The sequence below is a fragment of the Notolepis coatsorum genome, assembly GCF_963971535.1.
Source record: "Notolepis coatsorum genome assembly, chromosome: 13".
Taxonomy (NCBI): domain Eukaryota; kingdom Metazoa; phylum Chordata; class Actinopteri; order Aulopiformes; family Paralepididae; genus Notolepis; species Notolepis coatsorum.
The window spans coordinates 44,520,246-44,539,982 of record NC_140177.1 but is presented as its reverse complement, the minus strand read 5'-3'; the positions used below and the strand labels follow the sequence as shown (position 1 = coordinate 44,539,982).

At 44.6% G+C, this 19,737-nt stretch overlaps 1 protein-coding gene across 1 annotated transcript in view; it reads left to right on the top strand.

Moving 5' to 3' along the window:
- Nucleotides 1-1,217: 1,217 nt before the first annotated feature.
- LOC311239349 (uncharacterized protein) overlaps nucleotides 1,218-19,737 on the top strand; it is a gene marked incomplete at both ends in the record, with an annotated part of 88,177 nt that continues 69,657 nt past the window's right edge. Inside the window, 6 exons of the mRNA XM_084327655.1 lie at nucleotides 1,218-1,310; nucleotides 2,045-2,089; nucleotides 2,670-2,786; nucleotides 3,194-3,259; nucleotides 8,701-8,742; nucleotides 19,052-19,135. Of these exons, the coding sequence (XP_084183781.1) occupies nucleotides 1,218-1,310; nucleotides 2,045-2,089; nucleotides 2,670-2,786; nucleotides 3,194-3,259; nucleotides 8,701-8,742; nucleotides 19,052-19,135 (447 nt within the window). The remainder of the gene's footprint in view (nucleotides 1,311-2,044; nucleotides 2,090-2,669; nucleotides 2,787-3,193; nucleotides 3,260-8,700; nucleotides 8,743-19,051; nucleotides 19,136-19,737) is intronic.

Here is a 19,737-nt window from a genome sequence, read left to right as displayed (position 1 = left end):
CTGGGGTGTCTCGCCTTAAAAGATATAAAAGATATTGTGATGTATTTTCAGCATATCGCCCAGCCACACACACACACACACACACACACACACACACACACACACACACACACACACACACACACACACACACACACACACACACACACACACACACACACACACACACACATACAGACACATCATGTGCACATGCACACACACATACCGGCGGTATCTATACATATTCAAACACACAAAATAGAATGAGTGAAATGTATGGGGGGGAAACAGTGCATATAATTATTGTTGCTTCACATGTCAAACATGGTTGTCCTACATACTGTCCATACTATGTCATTCATTGGTCAGTCTTTCATTGTATCCTCACCCAATTGGTCTCTTGGTGTGTTTTCCAGGGGGAGGTGCAGGGTCCGTGCGAAGGTAGAGACTGCTCCGTTTGCAAATGTCTCCCTGCCAAAGGTGCACGGGTAGGAACTCTCAGCTCTTTTGATTGTCATAGTGTTATCTCACTGACCTTTTCACTTTGATATTGTATATTGTATGATATTATCTAAACTGATTGATCGAGTGAGTGAGTGAGTGAGTGAGTGAGTGAGTGAGTGAGTGAGTGAGTGAGTGAGTGAGTGAGTGAGTGAGTGAGTGAGTGAGTGAGTGAGTGAGTGAGTGAGTGTGAGTGAGTGTGAGTGAGTGAGTGAGTGAGTGAGTGAGTGAGTGAGTGAGTGAGTGAGTGAGTGAGTGAGTGAGTGAGTGAGTGAGTGAGTGAGTGAGTGAGTGAGTGTTCCAATGAGGCGTCATCCCAAATTATGCCACTAATGCCATGTCTCCATTAGCTATGTTCAGCCTGGCTAGGGCCATGTCTAGCATGGTATGGTACGGTTGGGTTTGTGTCTCGCGTTTCTTGTAAATTTTTCGGTTGCTAGGCAACCTTTCAACCACCAACTGTGGTACATAAGCTAAACCGTGATCATACAACAGTAGCACCAGCCAGCTTTGGCCAGGTCTGACCAGGTTGTGAAAAGTGGCTGTCGCAGCTGAGGTCCAGCCATGGTTTGGCCAGGTTCTAAAGACAATGGAGACGCTCACTGTGTGCCAGACAGACCACAGCACGGCTAATCCCTGGCTAGTGGAGACAAGGCAAAGTATTCCTTCCTTCCTTTCTTCCTTCCTCATAGGGGGCTGTAGGGAAACACGGAATCCAGGGTCCTCAAGGGCCGATGGGTGCAAGGGGCCGAGAAGGGCCTCTGGGAGAGAAGGGACGGAGCGGCGTGGATGGATCACTGGGTCCAGAGGGGCTGAAAGGGGACAGGGTAGGTGTGTGTGTGTGTGTGTGTGTGTGTGTGTGTGTGTGTGTGTGTGTGTGTGTGTGTGTGTGTGTGTGTGTGTGTGTGTGTGTGTGTGTGTGTGTGTGTGTGTGTGTGTGTGTGTGTGTGTGTGTGTGTGTGTGTGTGTGTGTGTGTGTGTGTGTGTGTGTGTGTGTGTGTGTGTGTGTGTGTGTGTGTGTGTGTGTGTGTGTGTGTGTGTGTGTGTGTGTGTGTGTGTGTGTGTGTGTGTGTGTGTGTGTGTGTGTGTGTGTGTGTGTGTGTGTGTGTGTGTGTGTGTGTGTGTGTGTGTGTGCGGCGTGCGTGCGTGCGTGCGTGTGTGTGTGTGTGTGAGAGATAGAGCGAGAGAGAGAGAGAGAGAGAGAGATACTGCATAATTCCATGAAAGTGCTGCAGAGGAAGGCAGGCGTCGTACTGTGAGCTCTGTTGTGTCTATTCTATGTATTGTCTTTTCTTACACTCAGGGATGGGCTTTTAATCATTGGCGGCCTAACTGCTGCTGGATTATTATTTCCCATATTTGCAGAATATTACATCTGTTGTATAGTCGACCAACTAATGAATGTATGCTACTTCCCTTACATTGAATGTGAAGTCCTGTATGTCTGTGTATGGTGTGCTGGGTTACTGTGTCGACTCCTGTGCAGCCTAATGAATACCTGATCTCCATTATAAACCTTTGATGATTGCATTAATGGTGAACATGTTATTTTGTGTTTCAGGGCATGACTGGTAATCCAGGTTTTGTTGGGATTGATGGTTCTCCGGTAAGTAAACCACGTCATGAGATTTATATCATTATTGATTCAGAGATAAGAGAAAACTTTTAATCGCGTCGTCAACAGCACCACACCATGCGTACAAAGGCAAATAAGATCAAAATAATGTAAAAGATGTAGAAACACAAGTTAAATATTGTTCAATTGCACTGTTTGGACAAAATAATGAAGGAAAATCCAACAATTCTGTACTATTAATATACCTTTTCCATGCTACAGCATTTGGTAAATAGTACATTTGTTCTTTTATATGTGTGAGATAAGTGAGGTCCCCCTATGCTCTGTTGATGGTGCTGTAACCTGTATAAAATGTGATTGGTATGCCCTCTAGTGGACATACGTGTGCATGGATATATACAATGTAATTAACTTGCGGTTAATGCTCCATCAAGGTTTTAAAACAATCCAGATGCATCGATAAAGTCTGAACGTGATTAATCTATTTAATATTTTTTTCAATCACCATTGAAGAACTCCACCATGTCATAAAGTAAACATGAAATTGTCTCATGTCAGGGCTTCTATAATGGAATAATTGTGTTGTAACCACTATTACTATACCATTTAGGGCCACCATGGAGTAGGGGGCGAGCCTGGCTGGTCAGGACTGGATGGCTGCAATGGGACAAGGGGAAAGTCAGGACTGCCTGGTAGGCCTGGCTTCGACGGGTTCCCTGGAACATTGGTGAGTAGCTACTCTCCTGAGAGGTCTATTGATCAGTATTTATAGTCTAAAATAATATATATCTACCTACCTACCTACCTACCTATCTATATATCTACCTACCTACCCATCACCCTCAACATAGGGGCCCCCCAGGGCTGTGTTCTGAGTCCCCTCCTCTACTCCCTGTACACACATGACTGTGTGGCTCAGCGGAGTAACAACACAATCATCAAATTTTCTGACGACACAGTAGTGGTGGGCCTGATCTCTGCAAACGACGAGAGGGCCTACCTGGAAGAGGTCAACATTTTTTACTATTACCTGTGGTAAGTAAGTAAGTATTTATGGAAGAAGGAGCTGTAAACATAAATTACGTTCTCTGTTTGTCTCTGATTGTGTGTTGTGTGTATTTGCCCTCTGCTCAGGGGTCAGATGGACTTAAAGGAATGAAAGGAGAGCCTCTGTATGGTGCAGTCTTGCCAGGCCTTCCTGTAAGTATTTTGTCCCTATTTGGCAGAGGTGCCTCAAAAAGAATGGCTTGGTTTTCAACACACCCACTAAATGTCATAATTTGCATAGCATTTATATATTTGCTATTTATATAGATAGTATGTATCTAAATAGCTGTGTTTTCCTTTGATTTATTGTTGTATTGATTTATTTTTTGTTTTGTAAGCACTATGTTCACTATATATTATAATTATTGTTAGTGTTATTATTATTATTATTATTATTATTATTATTATTATTATTATTATTATTATTATTATTATTATTATTATTATTATTATTATTATTATTATTATTATTATTATCATCATCATTATTATTATTATTATTATTATTATTATTATTATTATTATTATTATTATTATTATTATTATTATTATTATTATTATTATTATTATTATTATTGTTGTTGTTATTATTATTATTATTATTATTATTATTATTATTATTATTATTATTATTATTATTGTTGTTGTTGTTGTTGTTGTTGTTATTATTATTATTATTATTATTATTATTATTATTATTATTATTATTATTATTATTATTATTATTATTATTATTATTAGTATTATTAGTATTTAATAAATATTTGTCTGTAATGCATAATAAATTATTAATTAAGTTCTCAATTGTATCATTAAACAGGGGGAACCTGGGAGTCTTGGTGTACCTGGCATAACTGTAGGTTTTTCACTCCCATTAAAGCAACACAATATAGCTAGATCAATAAAAATAACAATACAACTATTAAAACAGAACACTGGTCCTCATTCTCGAACGGACATACATGAAAGTTACCAAGTAATTCCTTCATAACTCGATTTACGTAATTCGGCATTCTCGAACGGCTTCATATTGTAAATTAGTTGTAGGATTTATGTAGGATTTACGAACCGTAAATCGGACGTAAATAGGACAGACCTGTGTCCGCCCGTGTTTTCAACATCTGTCTGTGGGAGAAGTCCTTGGGGCCATCCTACAGACATCCGTGGAATTAAGTAATTATAATGATAATAAATATGACAATATTTGTATCATTAACAATTACGTTTTACATATACTGTATAGTGTATAGTCATGACTCAATGAACCATGTCCGAAAATAAATAAATAAGAACAGAACCCAATCGCGTGGATGTAGCTATAGTGGCCTAGGCTATTAATATTCCATATACCATCTTGTTTACGATTATTTATTGTTGGTTTTATTTGTATTTTCTTTTTACATTGCTTATTGGATACATTGTAAGAGCCAGTGAAGAAAGATTCCAACAAGCATTTGCATCACCACCGTGGTCCTCTACTGGCTGTTCGCGACCCTCTCCTGGCTGTCCAGCATCGCCTGGACAGTGTTGCCACAGGCATGGGCACGTGTGGCACAAGGCTGCCCCCCGTCCACAGCGCTGCCCCCCGTCCAACATTCCACTGCTCATCTTGCCCGGACAACAGACTGCTGTCCAAGTCCGACAGCGATTAATTGCACGGATGTAGGATGAATAAAGCCTTTATTAAACATGAATTTGATTTACTTGATGTTGTCACTATTATTAGATAACATTTTTCTCAAGAACTAAACACATCACTTCAGTAATATGTCAGAGAATACAGCGTGGCAGCGCTGGTGGACACAGGGCTGCCAATTTGATTAGATTCAAATGTATTGTCATCATACACCACAAGTACACCGCTACCCACCGTCCACCAGCGGTGCCACGTGTGCCTGATGCTGGACAGCTTGGAGAGGTTCGCTAACAAGCTCATGTGGCCACCCTGGCCCAAAGAAAACGCACAATTACTCAGTAGTATTTATATATTTTATACCCAGTTACTATTGCACTTTACTGTTACATTTGCACTCTGGTTGGATGTTGTATCCAACCAGATCCATCCTGAGCGCCTGGGTACTGGACTTTCTGAGTGAAAGACCCCAGGCGGTCAGGGTGGGGGGTCAGACCTCCAACACCATCACCCTGAGCATCGGGTCCCCCCAGGGCTGTGTTCTAAGCCCCCTGCTGTACTCACTCTACACAAACGACTGTGCGGCCAAGTTCAGCTCCAACTCCATTGTGAAGTTCGCCGACGACACAGTGGTGGTGGGGCTGATCTCGGACAACAACGAGAAGGCCTACCGAGAGGAGGTTGAGGTACTGGAACGTTGGTGCCAGGACAACAGCCTGCTCCTGAACATTGGTAAAACCAAGGAGCTGATCGTGGATTATAGGAGAGGACAGCAGGAGACACACACACCACTGACGATTAACGGGGCTACCGTGGACAGGGTGAGCAGCTTCAAGTACCTGGGGGTCCACATCTCAGAGGACCTGACATGGTCAACACACATAGACACAGTAGTAAAGAAAGCGAAGCAGCGCCTCTACCACCTGAGACAGTTAAGGAAGTTCAGAGTATCGGGGAAGATACTCCAGTCCTTCTACTCAGGAGCTGTAGAGAGCATCTTGACCGGAAACATCACTGCCTGGTATGGGAACAGCACGGCACAGGACAAGAAGGCCCTACAGAGAGTGGTGCGCTCTGCCGAGCGTACCACGGGTATTGCGCTACCTCCCCTGCAGGCTCTATACAACAAGAGGTGCAAATCCAGAGCCTGCAGGATAATGAAAGACCCCCACCACCCCAATAACAGCCTGTTCCAGCTGCTGAGGTCAGGCAGACGCCTGCGAACTCCAGCTACTAGGACGGAGAGGCTTAGGCTAAGCTTCTTCCCCCAGGCCATCAGAGCCTTGAACAATGAACATTGAGAGACACAGAAACTGAACTATCCACACACAAGCACATACACGACACGCACGCTGAGCACGCTCACACACTAGCAGCCACTTTAACACTCATGCCGCACACACGCACACTTATGGCCAGAGGAAAGGCCACTTAAAGTAGTATAGCATCAGGAACAGTGTATTGCACTACTAAAGCTACCTAGCATGTCCTATATGCTCTGTAAATACTAATGTACAGATACCGAGATGGCACACCATGTACCTGTTTATTGCACTGTTTTATTGGATTCTATTAATATGTTGTACCACTGTATTTTATTGGATTCTATTATATGTTGTACCACTGTATTGCACATCGTCGCGGGCAAGACCAGCCGCATTTCATTGTATACCTGTATGCCGTGACAATTAAAACTCTTGACTTGACTTGACTTGACTTGACTTGTATTGTACTTGTGCTGTATAATGACAATACATTTGAATCTAATCTCATTTTGAGATCAGTCGTAAATCGCTTCCGCGCTACCTGTTGAATTGATCAGCATGGTGCAGATGCAATGCAGACCCTCTGCTGTTTTTCACACGCCTCCTTCGCCTTATATGGAGCTGGCGGGTGTGTCTGTATGCAAATTCAGGTGTACAAGAATGCGCTTTGCAGTTTAAGAATGAGTGATGTTTTTCATTCATGGAAACCCACCTGCGAAGATTTTGGCCACTTACGGAGACCGTTTCACGCGTTCAGGAATCCTGAGGAGGATTTCTGTACATTTTTACCAAGATATTTACAAAGGTACTTACGAACATGTTCGAGAATGAGGACCACTGATTTGAACCTCTGCTTGCAGTTGAGTCCTCGCTGCTAAATTCAACTGTGCTGCCTATGGGGGAAGCATCTGGCTTTTTATAGAAAAGTGCTGCTATCCTTCCAGTCTCTATTCTGTGACTTTCTACTGGTGACACACACTGAACCACTTCCCGAACCACTCCCAGGGGTTGCCAGGACGGATTGGGCAGAAGGGCAGAGTTGGGTTTCCTGGTTCCATTGGACAGCAGGTGAGAAGTTATACCTCTAATCTTCTTTTGTTATACTGTATATAGCACATTACATTGTAGCATATTGTTATGTTACAGCATATATTCAAATTCTAATAATATTTTTTGAGTACTCTGTTCATCTTTATGAATTCCGTTTTGGTAAATCGTCTGCATTTATATATAGCGCTTATATCCAAAGCGCTTTACAACTTATGCCTCACATTCACCCATTCACCGACAGCAGAGGCAATCTTGCAACCTGCTCATCGGGAGCAGTTAGGGGTTAAGTGTCTTGCTCAAGGACACTTCAACAAGCTGTAGAGAGGAGCTGGAATTGAACCGGGAACCTTCTGTGTGTGTGTGTGTGTGTGTGTGTGTGTGTGTGTGTGTGTGTGTGTGTGTGTGTGTGTGTGTGTGTGTGTGTGTGTGTGTGTGTGTGTGTGTGTGTGTGTGTGTGTGTGTGTGTGTGTGTGTGTGTGTGTGTGTGTGTGTGTGTGTGTGTGTGTGTGTGTGTGTGTGTGTGTGTGTGTGCGTGCGTGCGTGTGCGTTTTTTCTATTTAGGGCCGAGAGGGACCCAAAGGCTTCAGAGGACCACCAGTGAGTGCACCCCGTCTCCTCTCATCCCATGCTGTACATGTACTGTACAGCCAGGAACACATACACACCTCACTGAGGACCCTCCATGTCAGGAACCAGCCCCACACACATGTTCCTGCTGTCCTCGTCTGAAGGAATTCTCTGTTGTCTAATAATGTTGTTAATTGATAAATCTGTTGAGTTTTCCCACATTCACTAAAACAGAACGTTTAAATCTATTGCTTACCAGAGAATGTGCTTGTATTCTTTCATTCAACATGGAAAAAAAGATCAAATGCAACTAACAAAGTCTTGGTCCAATGGCCCAGGGACTAGTTGAAAATGAGCAGTTTGGCTAACATTGCACGTTTACAGTGATGTTGATTAATGCGCACTGTCCCTGTAAAGATACAATTCATACATAAATACTAAGACCCATTAATGGATTCATGGTCTATGAGGGGGCAGCCGCGCCACACACACACATTTTATTTGAATCCAACAATTAGATTACATACAGAAGATTAAAATATTCCAGAGGTTTAAAGGTATCGTCCAGAAGCATTATCTCCTCCACACAGCCTTGGCTTAAAGAATCTTGCTACTGTAGTTGTTAGCAGACAAAAACATGGACACAGACACACATGCACACACAATCATACGGAGACATGGAGACACACACACACACAATCATACAGAAACATGGATACACACACACATGCACACACAAGCATACAGAAACATGGACACACACACCCAAGAATACAGAAACATGGACACACACACCCAAGCATACAGAAACGTGGACGGATACACACAAGCATACAGAAACATGGAGACAAGCATACAGAGACATGGACACAAGCATACAGAAACATGGACACAAGCATACAGAAACATGGAGACAAGCATACAGAGACATGGAGACAAGCATACAGAGACATGGAGACAAGCATACAGAAACATGGAGACAAGCATACAGAGACATGGAGACAAGCATACAGAAACATGGAGACAAGCATACAGAGACATGGAGACACAACACTGTCATGTTTGTTGATGTTTTTCAGGGTGATGCTGGGCGATCGCTGACAGGTGATAAAGGTGACGATGTAAGTAAAGCTGGTTTCCCTGATGTGTGTGTGTGTGTGTTTATGTCTTTGTATCTGTGTTGTGCGAGGGTGTGTATTATGTATAATGTACTGTATGCATAAGAGAGAGAGAGAGAATGGGTGAGTGTCTATCCATATCTTTCTCTGTGTATTGAGATTCACAGTCAGCCCCCCATCCTGTGGACATACTGTATTGATTATGATTCGTTTTCATTTGTGTCCATCTTCCTCCTAACATCACTCAGGGTTTTCTATGTATTTGTCTATAATGACTTTCACAGTCTACCTCAGTGCTTTGGCTGCTCGGGTACCAAAGGGATCATTCATTGTCCGTCTGTTATCTATCCATGTCAATGTGCAATTATCACCTGCCTGGCAGCTCACCTGTCTGCCTGGGCTATGGTACGCAGGTGCACCGTACTCGTTGTCTTGTCCCGATTGAGCTACTGTATATGGATTGAACATAAGCACCTTTCAGGGGAGCTCTTTATCAGTGTGTGGCGTTTTCTTTTTCTCCATTTGTTCATCTGTATCCGTCAGTCCGGCACCTGATACAGTGGCACCTAACGTAATTGTGTAGTTCCAGAGATAACAGCTTTGCTAACTGATGGTGATGTACAGCACAGTATCCCTCAGTAACAAAACATTTCTGTCCGTCAAAACGGAGGAGATGGGACATATCATCAACCCTGGTCGACAAACTTTAAATAAATTTTTTAAAAGATAGAGATGGACAGACACCGCCGAGCAATGTTTCCGTATGTGTGGGGGTTGTGTGTGTATGCTATTTTGATTTTATTCCTCTAATATCTTTTTATCTATTTTATTCCTTATATAAAGCACTTTGAATTGCCTCTGTGTATGAAGTGTGCTATATATATATATATATATATATATATATATATATATATATATATATATATATATATATATATATATATATATATATATATATATATATATATATATATATATATATATATATATATATATATATATATATAGTTGAGCTTATAGGACTAGATATTACAATCCCTTAGATAATCAGCACTTTTTTGAATGGGGTAGTGGTAAAAGCTTCACTGGGGTCTTCAGGTGGGCACCCTCCTTCATTGGTGTTTCGTTGACAGGCCCACGACACCTCCGAAGGGCTCAACGGCAACACCTGGCGTCCCAGGTGTGCCCCCCTCTGCTTTTACCCCTCGATGGTCATTTTGCAGCCCAATTGGGGTCCTTTCTCTTAATCCATAGTCATCTGCTGCTTCGTTCGGCAGCCTCTGACAGTGTTTTGACAGCTTGTCGGAATGCCTGTCCTCGCACTCCCATCCCCTTAACACTTTAACTGCCGAAAACGCCGGAACTCGTCATTCCCCGCCATGCTCAAGTTGCCGAGGACGCCGTAACTCGTCTTTGATATCAATATTTCAAAAATCTTTTTTTTTTTTTTTTTTGCATTTTTTTTTTTTTTTTAAACACACATATAAACAAACATGACAACACACGATAAGATACACAAGCATTAATATACAGTGTATATCCAACGAAATTACCATTTATATCAATGTCTTATACAGGATATACCCCTAATACCTGTTATCTAAAAACCTACACACATATGCTCCAGCTCGAACCCCCCCCTCCCGGACCCCTCTTTGGATAGTACCTCCATTATCCCTCGCTCCTAACCAGACACTACCATTATAAGCTAGCTTTTATTCTCTCCACCACTTCTAACCACATTGACATTTTGGATTCATTGAGACCCAGAATTCTTGCTGTAGATATTTCTTGATAAATCACACCGAGATATGTAAGAAACCAAACTTTCCGGCAAATCTTTTCCGGTTGAAACCAGCGTGATGCGATCAGCTTTTTAGCTACTGTGATACCCGATAAAACCAATCTCTTTAGCTGTGGATTTACTGCAAACTCAAAAACATCATTCAATAGTAATACAGAGGGGTGTACAGGTATATTCCAAGATACGAGTTTTGATAATTGTTGGGTCACATCTTTCCAGAATGTCTTAACTGGTAGGCAGTCCCAATACATGTGCATACATGTCCCTTCGTCCCCGTTTGTACATTGGGAGCATTTGGAGTCTTGTTTAAGACCCATTCTGTTCAGTCTTATAGGAGTCAAGTATGTCCTGTGAATATAGTTAAGATTGATTTGTTGATGGTCCGGGTTCCTTGATGTAAGTCGGACATTTGCCCAGGCTCCTTGCCAATCAAAGTCACTTTCCAGGTCTGGTATATCCCTCCTCCAGACAGAGTCTAGTTGGAGGGTTTCATACGAGGACGTTAGTAATTGATGATAAAAATCTGAAACAAAACCTCTCGATGTCTCTCTTTCATAGAAGAATTTGTGGTATCTGTGGTGTTCAATTGGTATGTCTAATGGAACACCGTGAGACTTCAAACATAGCCGTAACTGTATGTAAAAAAGCCATGTGGACATGGTGAGATTACATTTTTTGCATATTTCTCCATAACTACAAAAACCCTGTTTGTTAAAAACATCCCCTAATGAGTGTATGCCTTGCTCTTCCCATATAGGGAATCTTATAGGTCGTTTTTCAATTAAGAGTGCATTGTTATTGAATAAGGGAGTATGATTGTGCCATTTTTGTGGGTTAGGATATTATTTTTGTGTTTCACGCCATATCCGGATCGCATGGGTAATTATGGGGCCAAATTTCCGTTCACAATGCTTGATTGGTAGTTTAGTGTATGCTATGTCCTTCAGTCTATGTGGGGCTACTATGTTTTCTTCTAATTTTCTCCAGGATACTAATGCTTGGGGGTCAAACCATGTTGTCAATGGTCTTAATGTGTACGCCTTAAAATAGTGGAAAAAATCTGGAAATGCCAATCCACCGTCTGCTTTATTTCTCTGTGCGGTGGATCTTTTTATACGTGGTGGTTTGTTATTCCAAATAAATTTGTATGTGGAGGAGTGTAATCTTTTCCAGTAACCCTCTGGAGGGGGTAACGGTAGCATTGAACTGAAGAAGTTGATTCTAGGTAGTACATCCATCTTAACTATTGATATCCGTGCCTGTACTGAGTTTTTAAGTTTTGCCCACCTATCAAGGTCGTCTTTGATTTTGTTTTGGATTTTTGTGTAATTGTGCTATTGTAATATTTCAAAAATCTGTGATCGAAATCATATTTCCATTCCAGAGCCTTGACACACAGTGCTGATCTCCTCTCAACCCTCTAGCGGTTCAAGAGCGCCATCTGGTGGCCGATCGGCAGATCGAAACCGGATAATCGAAACCGGATATCAACCTTTGAACCGGCAGGACTCACTCCATATGGGGTCCGGGCACTCGCTAATGTTAGAGAGACTCTGTCTTCACACAGTGAACATCGATCGGTGGAAATAACTCGAAAAAACAACATGATTTGGACGTATATACTATTATACAACCTGGAAATAGATCGGGCATTTCAACATCCCATAATCGAAAACTGTCTACTCCACGCTGATCGCCCAACGGCCCGAGGAGACTGGGGTGAGTTTTAGCATGTAGTATTACCGTGTTCGATATAAACTGCTATGATGAACATATGACCCACATTAGATGAATGGTATAACGTTGCCCACGGAATTATAAACGCCCCCTCGCCCATCCGGTCAACATCAGATGACGTGTAGTAAATTCTAGAAGTACGTCCAGTTGAAATTTTTGATCTTGCACAGATTCCTACCAAACTGTATTTGATCATCAATATAATGCATTTGGGGCTATAAATCACGTTCTGGAGAAAGCTGCAGAAAGAGATGAAAACATACTTATACTTTAGACCATATTTTAGTATGAATATGTGAATGAAAAAGTTTAACGTTGCTACACCATGAACAATACATATAGGACATTGAATGGGCCCTAATAATGGAAATCTAGCAATAGAATTTAAAAAGTTATAGCCCTGCAAAGAAGGGGAACTTCTCCATGTTAAATAGAGCTGGCAAGGGATGGTATATCATGAATTTAACCTTGGGCAATCAAAGTGTTAAGAAGCTTGGTTGTGGACATGGCAACAAATCCTCTAGAACCAACCTCCACCGGAAGCACCTGGGCACGCCAGCCGCGTTGTTCTGCCTCGGCTGCTATGTCGGAGTACTTCAGTCGTTTGCGTTCATATGCTTCACCAACTGCAGCCTCCCATGGTACAGTTAGTTCCACAATGAATACAGACTTCTGGGAGGTTGACCACAAGACCAGGTCCGGCCTGAGGTTAGTTGTAATTATCTCAGGCGGAAAGATTAGTTTCTGGTCCAAGTCAACCTGCATTCTCCAATCCCGGGCAGTGTCCAGGAGGGTTGCCTCCACTCTTGCAGATGGCTTTGCTGGGAGCTGTCCTGCTCTTACAAAAGAAGTGGTGTTTGAGTGTCTAGGCATTGGGGGAGGGAGGGCATTGTTGGTAGTTCTCCTTCCTTCCAGGGTGATTGCCAGTTGTCTTAGGACCTGGTTGTGTCTCCAGGTGTAGCGCCCTTGGGACAAACTGGTTTTGCAGCCGGCGAGGATGTGCCTCAGTGTTGCGGGGGTTTGGCAAAGCACACAAGAAGGATCTTCTCCAAACCACTGGTTTAGGTTCTTGGGCGTGGGGAGAACATCATAGGTGGCTCTGATGATGAAGCTGATTTGGCTTCCTTCCATCTCCCAAAGATCCTTCCATGTGAGCTTACGATGCTCCAGGTTTTCCCAGTTAGTCCATTGGCCCTGTTTGGACTGTGAGACTGCCTTTGCGCATCTGTCTGCCTCCTCTTGTTGCCGAACCTGAGCCACCACCAGCTTTCTCCTCTGGGTTGATGTTGCCTTGTGCCATGTGGGTCGACTTGTCCCAAGTCCAAACCCACCTCTTCCATGCTGCACCTGTCCTACAATGTCTCCATGCCTGAGAGCAGATTTTGCTTGCTGTACGGCCTCAGATGGGATCCATTTCCTCCCAGTTGCCAGTCTGGGAGCAGCCGCTCGGATCACTTCATCTTGAGACTCGGTCAGGGTCATGTTCAGCCTCACTTTGGTGCATTTAAACTCCTCTATGAGGCTAGAGACAGGCAATTCCAGGGCCCGTGTCCATACAAGCCGATGTTGCTGAGGCAACGCGGGAGGCCAAGCCACTTCTTGATGTATGAACTGACTGTCCTCTCCAGCTTCTCGACTTTGGTCATGGGGATCTCGTAGACCGTTAGAGGCCACATCAGGCGGGGAAGCAATCCAAACTGCAGGCACCAGAGTTTCAGCCTTCCAGGGAGCGAGGTCTTGTCTATGCTGACAAGGCCTTTGATGGTTTCTTCCCTCAGCTGATCACTCTGGTCTGAGTCTTTGAGGCTCGCGTTGTACCATCGCCCTAGGCTCTTGACTGGCAGTTCTGACACCAAAGGAATGGGTGTATCCTTGATGTGGAACCTCTGGTCCACGAGTTTTCCCTTGACGATGGATATGCTCCTGGATTTGCTGGGTTTGAACTTCATCCGTGCCCATGTAATGTTGGCATGAAGCTTTCCCAGCAGACGTTTGGTGCATGCTATGGTTGAGGTCAAGGTGGTCATGTCATCCATGTAGGCACGAATAGGAGGTAGACGCTGTCCAGATTGCAGACGTTCTCCTCCCACAACCCACTTGGAAGCTCGAAATGGTGAAGGCTAGTGGGGAGATGGTACATCCAGCCATTATTCCCACTTCCAAAGATTGCCATGATGTTGTGTATTCTGTTGTTTTGATATAGAATTGCAGATCTTGGAAGTAATTTCTCACCAGGTTTGTGATGGTATTTGAGATGTGGAAGAAGTTGAAGGCTGTCCAGATGAGAGAATTCCAAAAGCGTTGGCTAGGTCCAGGAATAAGACGTGCAGGTTTCTTCCTTCCCTTTTGGCAGATTGGATTTGGTGCCATATCATGCTTGTATGTTCCAAGCATCCTGAGAAACCAGGAATGCCGGCCTTCTGCACAGATGTGTCAATCAAGTTGTTTTGCTTCAGGTATGTTGTCATCCTTTTAGCAACAATGCTAAAGAAGACCTTCCCTTCAACATTCAGCAGGTTGATCTGCCGGAATTGATCAATGTTTGAGGCATCCTTCTCCTTGGGGATTACTACTCCCCCTGCTCTTCACCACGCTTTTGGGATGGTTTGCTTTGTCCACATCACCTTCATTTTCCTCCACAGATAGCATAAGATATTTGGGGAGTTTTTATACAGCCGGTATGGAACTCCATTTGGTCCTGGAGCTGAAGCTGCCCTTGCCTTCCTCACTGCTTCCTCAACCTCCCTCCACCTTGGAGGACAGTCATCCAGCTGGTGTTCTGGTTGAGGAATTGGTGGCATGTCTGGTGGTAGTTCCCTCTGTTCATATCTTTTGCTGTCTGTGTGAGTTGTTTTCAGATGGTCCTCAAACTCCCTCTTTGGCACCTTAAGTGACCCGCTCTTTTCCTTTGTGAAGAGTCCTTTCACAAATCTGAAGGGATCCTTGTAGAAGGATGTTCTCGCTCTTTCCTTCCTCTTGCGTAGAGTCCTGAGGTTTTCAGCTCTCCGCAGTCTTCCCAGGCGTCCCTTCAGGTCTGTTTGCAGGAGGTCGATGCCCACTCTTTCCTCCAATGAGGCTCTCTTCCATTGCTTCCTCAAGTCCCTTCTCTCTTTGACAAGGCGCTGGATTTCTTGCTGCCTTCTGGACTTGGGAGGGGTTGTTGGTGTCATGTCCTTCTTTCCTGTCTCTTTTGTTCCGAACCTTTCTGCTCCATAGAAGTAGATCAGATCTCCCATTTTATCCATTTTCCACTGTTCCTTTGATTCCGTCCAGGATTTTTATCAGGTCTGCATCGATTGTCGCCCACTCTTTCTTGCTGCTGGACTTTGGCCACTTCACATGAGGTCTGTGGCCTTGCATGTTCTTCTCCAAAGAAGGTTGCAAGTGACTTGGTTCCAAGTTCTCTGATGTGCTTGAATTACTTTCAGCCACTGGGGTACTGATGCTCGGTGGACAGTGGGGTAAATCCTGCCGCTGAGCTTCACTCGCCTGACTTGACCTTTCTCTCAGAAGATAATGGTCAATGCGAGGTCCCGGCCTCACTTTCTTCAAGCACTTCATCCGGCCTTGATGTATTCGTAGGCCTCTGATGGATGTTACCTTGGACCAGCCACAGCTACATACTCTGTGCTCCCGTCCTTCAGTTGATGTGCCGATTATCTGGTTCGTCGTCATGTTCATTCCAGGGTCAGTTACCGGGTGGTCAGCCGATGAGTCATCTTCCGCCCCCGCTCTCGCAGACTCTAGGGGTGTTTTTCTCTTTAGACTTTTCGTAGCAATGAGGGGTGGCTTTTGTGCACTTAATTAAGCGACGGAGCCTGCCATCATGGATAGCTAGTCCATGACAGCCCCGTTGGGGTCTTTCCTTCCTGTCAGCTGTCTTTCCAAGCCGTCACATGGTCTTTCCCTTGTTGTCAGCTGCACTTTCACAGCAGTCACTGGATTTCTCCAGCTTATCAGTTGAGCTTATAGGACTAGATATTACAATCCCTTAGATAATCAGCACTTTTTTGAATGGGGTAGTGGTAAAAGCTTCACTGGGGTCTTCAGGTGGGCACCCTCCTTCATTGGTGTTTCGTTGACAGGCCCACCACACCTCCGAAGGGCTCAACGGCAACACCTGGCGTCCCAGGTGTGCCCCCCTCTGCTTTTACCCCTTGATGGTCATTTTGCAGCCCAATTGGGGTCCTTTCTCTTAATCCATAGCCATCTGCTGCTTCGTTCGGCAGCCTCTGACAGTGTTTTGACAGCTTGTCAGAATGCCTGTCCTCGCACTCCCATCCCCTTAAGAAGCTTGGTTGTGGACATGGCAACAAATCCTCTAGAACCAACCTCCACCGGAAGCACCTGGGCATGCCAGCCGCGTTGTTCTGCCTCGGCTGCTATGTCGGAGTACTTCAGTCGTTTGCGTTCATATGCTTCACCAACTGCAGCCTCCCATGGTACAGTTAGTTCCACAATGAATACAGACTTCTGGGAGGTTGACCACAAGACCAGGTCCGGCCTGAGGTTAGTTGTAATTATCTCAGGCGGAAAGATTAGTTTCTGGTCCAAGTCAACCTGCATTCTCCAATCCCGGGCAGTGTCCAGGAGGGTTGCCTCCACTCTTGCAGATGGCTTTGCTGGGAGCTGTCCTGCTCTTACAAAAGAAGTGGTGTTTGAGTGTCTAGGCATTGGGGGAGGGAGGGCATTGTTGGTAGTTCTCCTTCCTTCCAGGGTGATTGCCAGTTGTCTTAGGACCTGGTTGTGTCTCCAGGTGTAGCGCCCTTGGGACAAACTGGTTTTGCAGCCGGTGAGGATGTGCCTCAGTGTTGCGGGGGTTTTGCAAAGCACACAAGAAGGATCTTCTCCAAACCACTGGTTTAGGTTCTTGGGCCTGGGGAGAACATCATAGGTGGCTCTGATGATGAAGCTGATTTGGCTTCCTTCCATCTCCCAAAGATCCTTCCATGTGAGCTTACGATGCTCCAGGTTTTCCCAGTTAGTCCATTGGCCCTGTTTGGACTGTGAGACTGCCTTTGCGCATCTGTCTGCCTCCTCTTGTTGCCGAACCTGAGCCACCACCAGCTTTCTCCTCTGGGTTGATGTTGCCTTGTGCCATGTGGGTCGACTTGTCCCAAGTCCAAACCCACCTCTTCCATGCTGCACCTGTCCTACAATGTCTCCATGCCTGAGAGCAGATTTTGCTTGCTGTACGGCCTCAGATGGGATCCATTTCCTCCCAGTTGCCAGTCTGGGAGCAGCCGCTCGGATCACTTCATCTTGAGACTTGGTCAGGGTCATGTTCAGCCTCACTTTGGTGCATTTAAACTCCTCTATGAGGCTAGAGACAGGCAATTCCAGGGCCCTGTGTCCATACAAGCCGATGTTGCTGAGGCAACGCGGGAGGCCAAGCCACTTCTTGACGCATGAACTGACTGTCCTCTCCAGCTTCTCGACTTTGGTCATGGGGATCTCGTAGACCGTTAGAGGCCACATCAGGCGGGGAAGCAATCCAAACTGCAGGCACCAGAGTTTCAGCTTTCCAGGGAGCAAGGTCTTGTCTATGCTGACAAGGCCTTTGATGGTTTCTTCCCTCAGCTGATCACTCTGGTCTGAGTCTTTGAGGCTCGCGTTGTACCATCGCCCCAAGTTCTTGACTGGCAGTTCTGACACCAAAGGAATGGGTGTATCCTTGATGTGGAACCTCTGGTCCACGAGTTTTCCCTTGACAATGGATATGCTCCTGGATTTGCTGGGTTTGAACTTCATCCGTGCCCATGTAATGTTGGCATGAAGCTTTCCCAGCAGACGTTTGGTGCATGCTATGGTTGAGGTCAAGGTGGTCATGTCATCCATGTAGGCATGAATAGGAGGTAGACGCTGTCCAGATTGCAGACGTTCTCCTCCCACAACCCACTTGGAAGCTCGAATGACCACTTCCATTGCCATGGTGAAGGCTAGTGGGGAGATGGTACATCCAGCCATTATTCCCACTTCCAAAGATTGCCATGATGTTGTGTATTCTGTTGTTTTGATACAGAATTGCAGATCTTGGAAGTAATTTCTCACCAGGTTTGTGATGGTATTTGAGATGTGGAAGAAGTTGAAGGCTGTCCAGATGAGAGAATGGGGGACGGATCCAAAAGCGTTGGCTAGGTCCAGGAATAAGACGTGCAGGTCTCTTCCTTCCCTTTTGGCAGATTGGATTTGGTGCCATATCATGCTTGTATGTTCCAAGCATCCTGAGAAACCAGGAATGCCGGCCTTCTGCACAGATGTGTCAATCAAGTTGTTTTGCTTCAGGTATGTTGTCATCCTTTTAGCAACAATGCTAAAGAAGACCTTCCCTTCAACATTCAGCAGGTTGATCTGCCGGAATTTATATTTATATATATATATTACTTTATCTAGCCTTTATTTACCCAGGCAAGCAAGTAATATACAAAAGCAGCCTGACCAAAAAGCAAAGGCCTTTTGTATTGCTAATTACAGTAGCAATAGTATCCAAGGAAAATGACAATAAATAAGGGAGAGAAGGAAAGAGAGAGAGGGAAAAGGAGAAAGGGAGAGTGAGAACCAGAGGGAGAGAGAGAAGAAAGGGGGAGAAGGAGGGAGGTAGGCGAGGGGGGGGCGAGAGAAGAGTGAGGGCTATGCGTGAGATCGGGAGGCAGTCAGCAGGTGCAACAGTCGGTTATGATCTGTTGCAGATTTGATATAACCTACCTTGCCGTTGTCTCTATGGAGTTGTCTGTCTGTATTGATGTTTACCCGTCCTGTGTCTCTTAACAGGGTGAGCAGGGTCTACCTGGACTGCCGGGACCGGAGGAGGTCATTGAGTTTCCTCCAGACGTTCTGCCCCCTAAAGGATACCAGGTGACTACCAAGGCCACCGAGGACTGATCATATTAAAACTAGAAATAAGAAAGTGTAGAGACACAGTGGTACTGTGTACTGGGATTTGTCAGGATTGGGGAGGGGGGTGTAGGACATGGAGACACACACAAAAGGGGGGAAATCTTAAAGTTACCACAGCAGGGTAACCACTGGAATCACAGAGCGATGATATAGGGCGGGGGGAAACACAATAAAAGCTATAGAAAACACAAAACACCAGGATAAAGGAAATGGGGAAAGACCCAAAATAACCACCACTGCCTAGCAGTTGAAAATAAACAAGAAACCAAAAGCACTACAGCTAGCGAGATGAAGCTTCACGAAGCGTTGAAGCTTTCCATCCAATAGTTTCACTCATGTGCCGGAGCTTCATGGTGGTTCATTTGCTCTACTGTACCATCAAGTGGACAATAAATGTGAAACAGGCAGAATGATTACGATACCATGGCTTTGGTGTGAAGCTTTGAATTGTCTGTATTTCTGACAGAATGATGGCAGGGACAGAGGAGAGAGTGCTTGTGTTACATTATATTCATTAATGTAGTGTGTTTTTCTGACAGAATGGTGGCAGGGACAGAGGA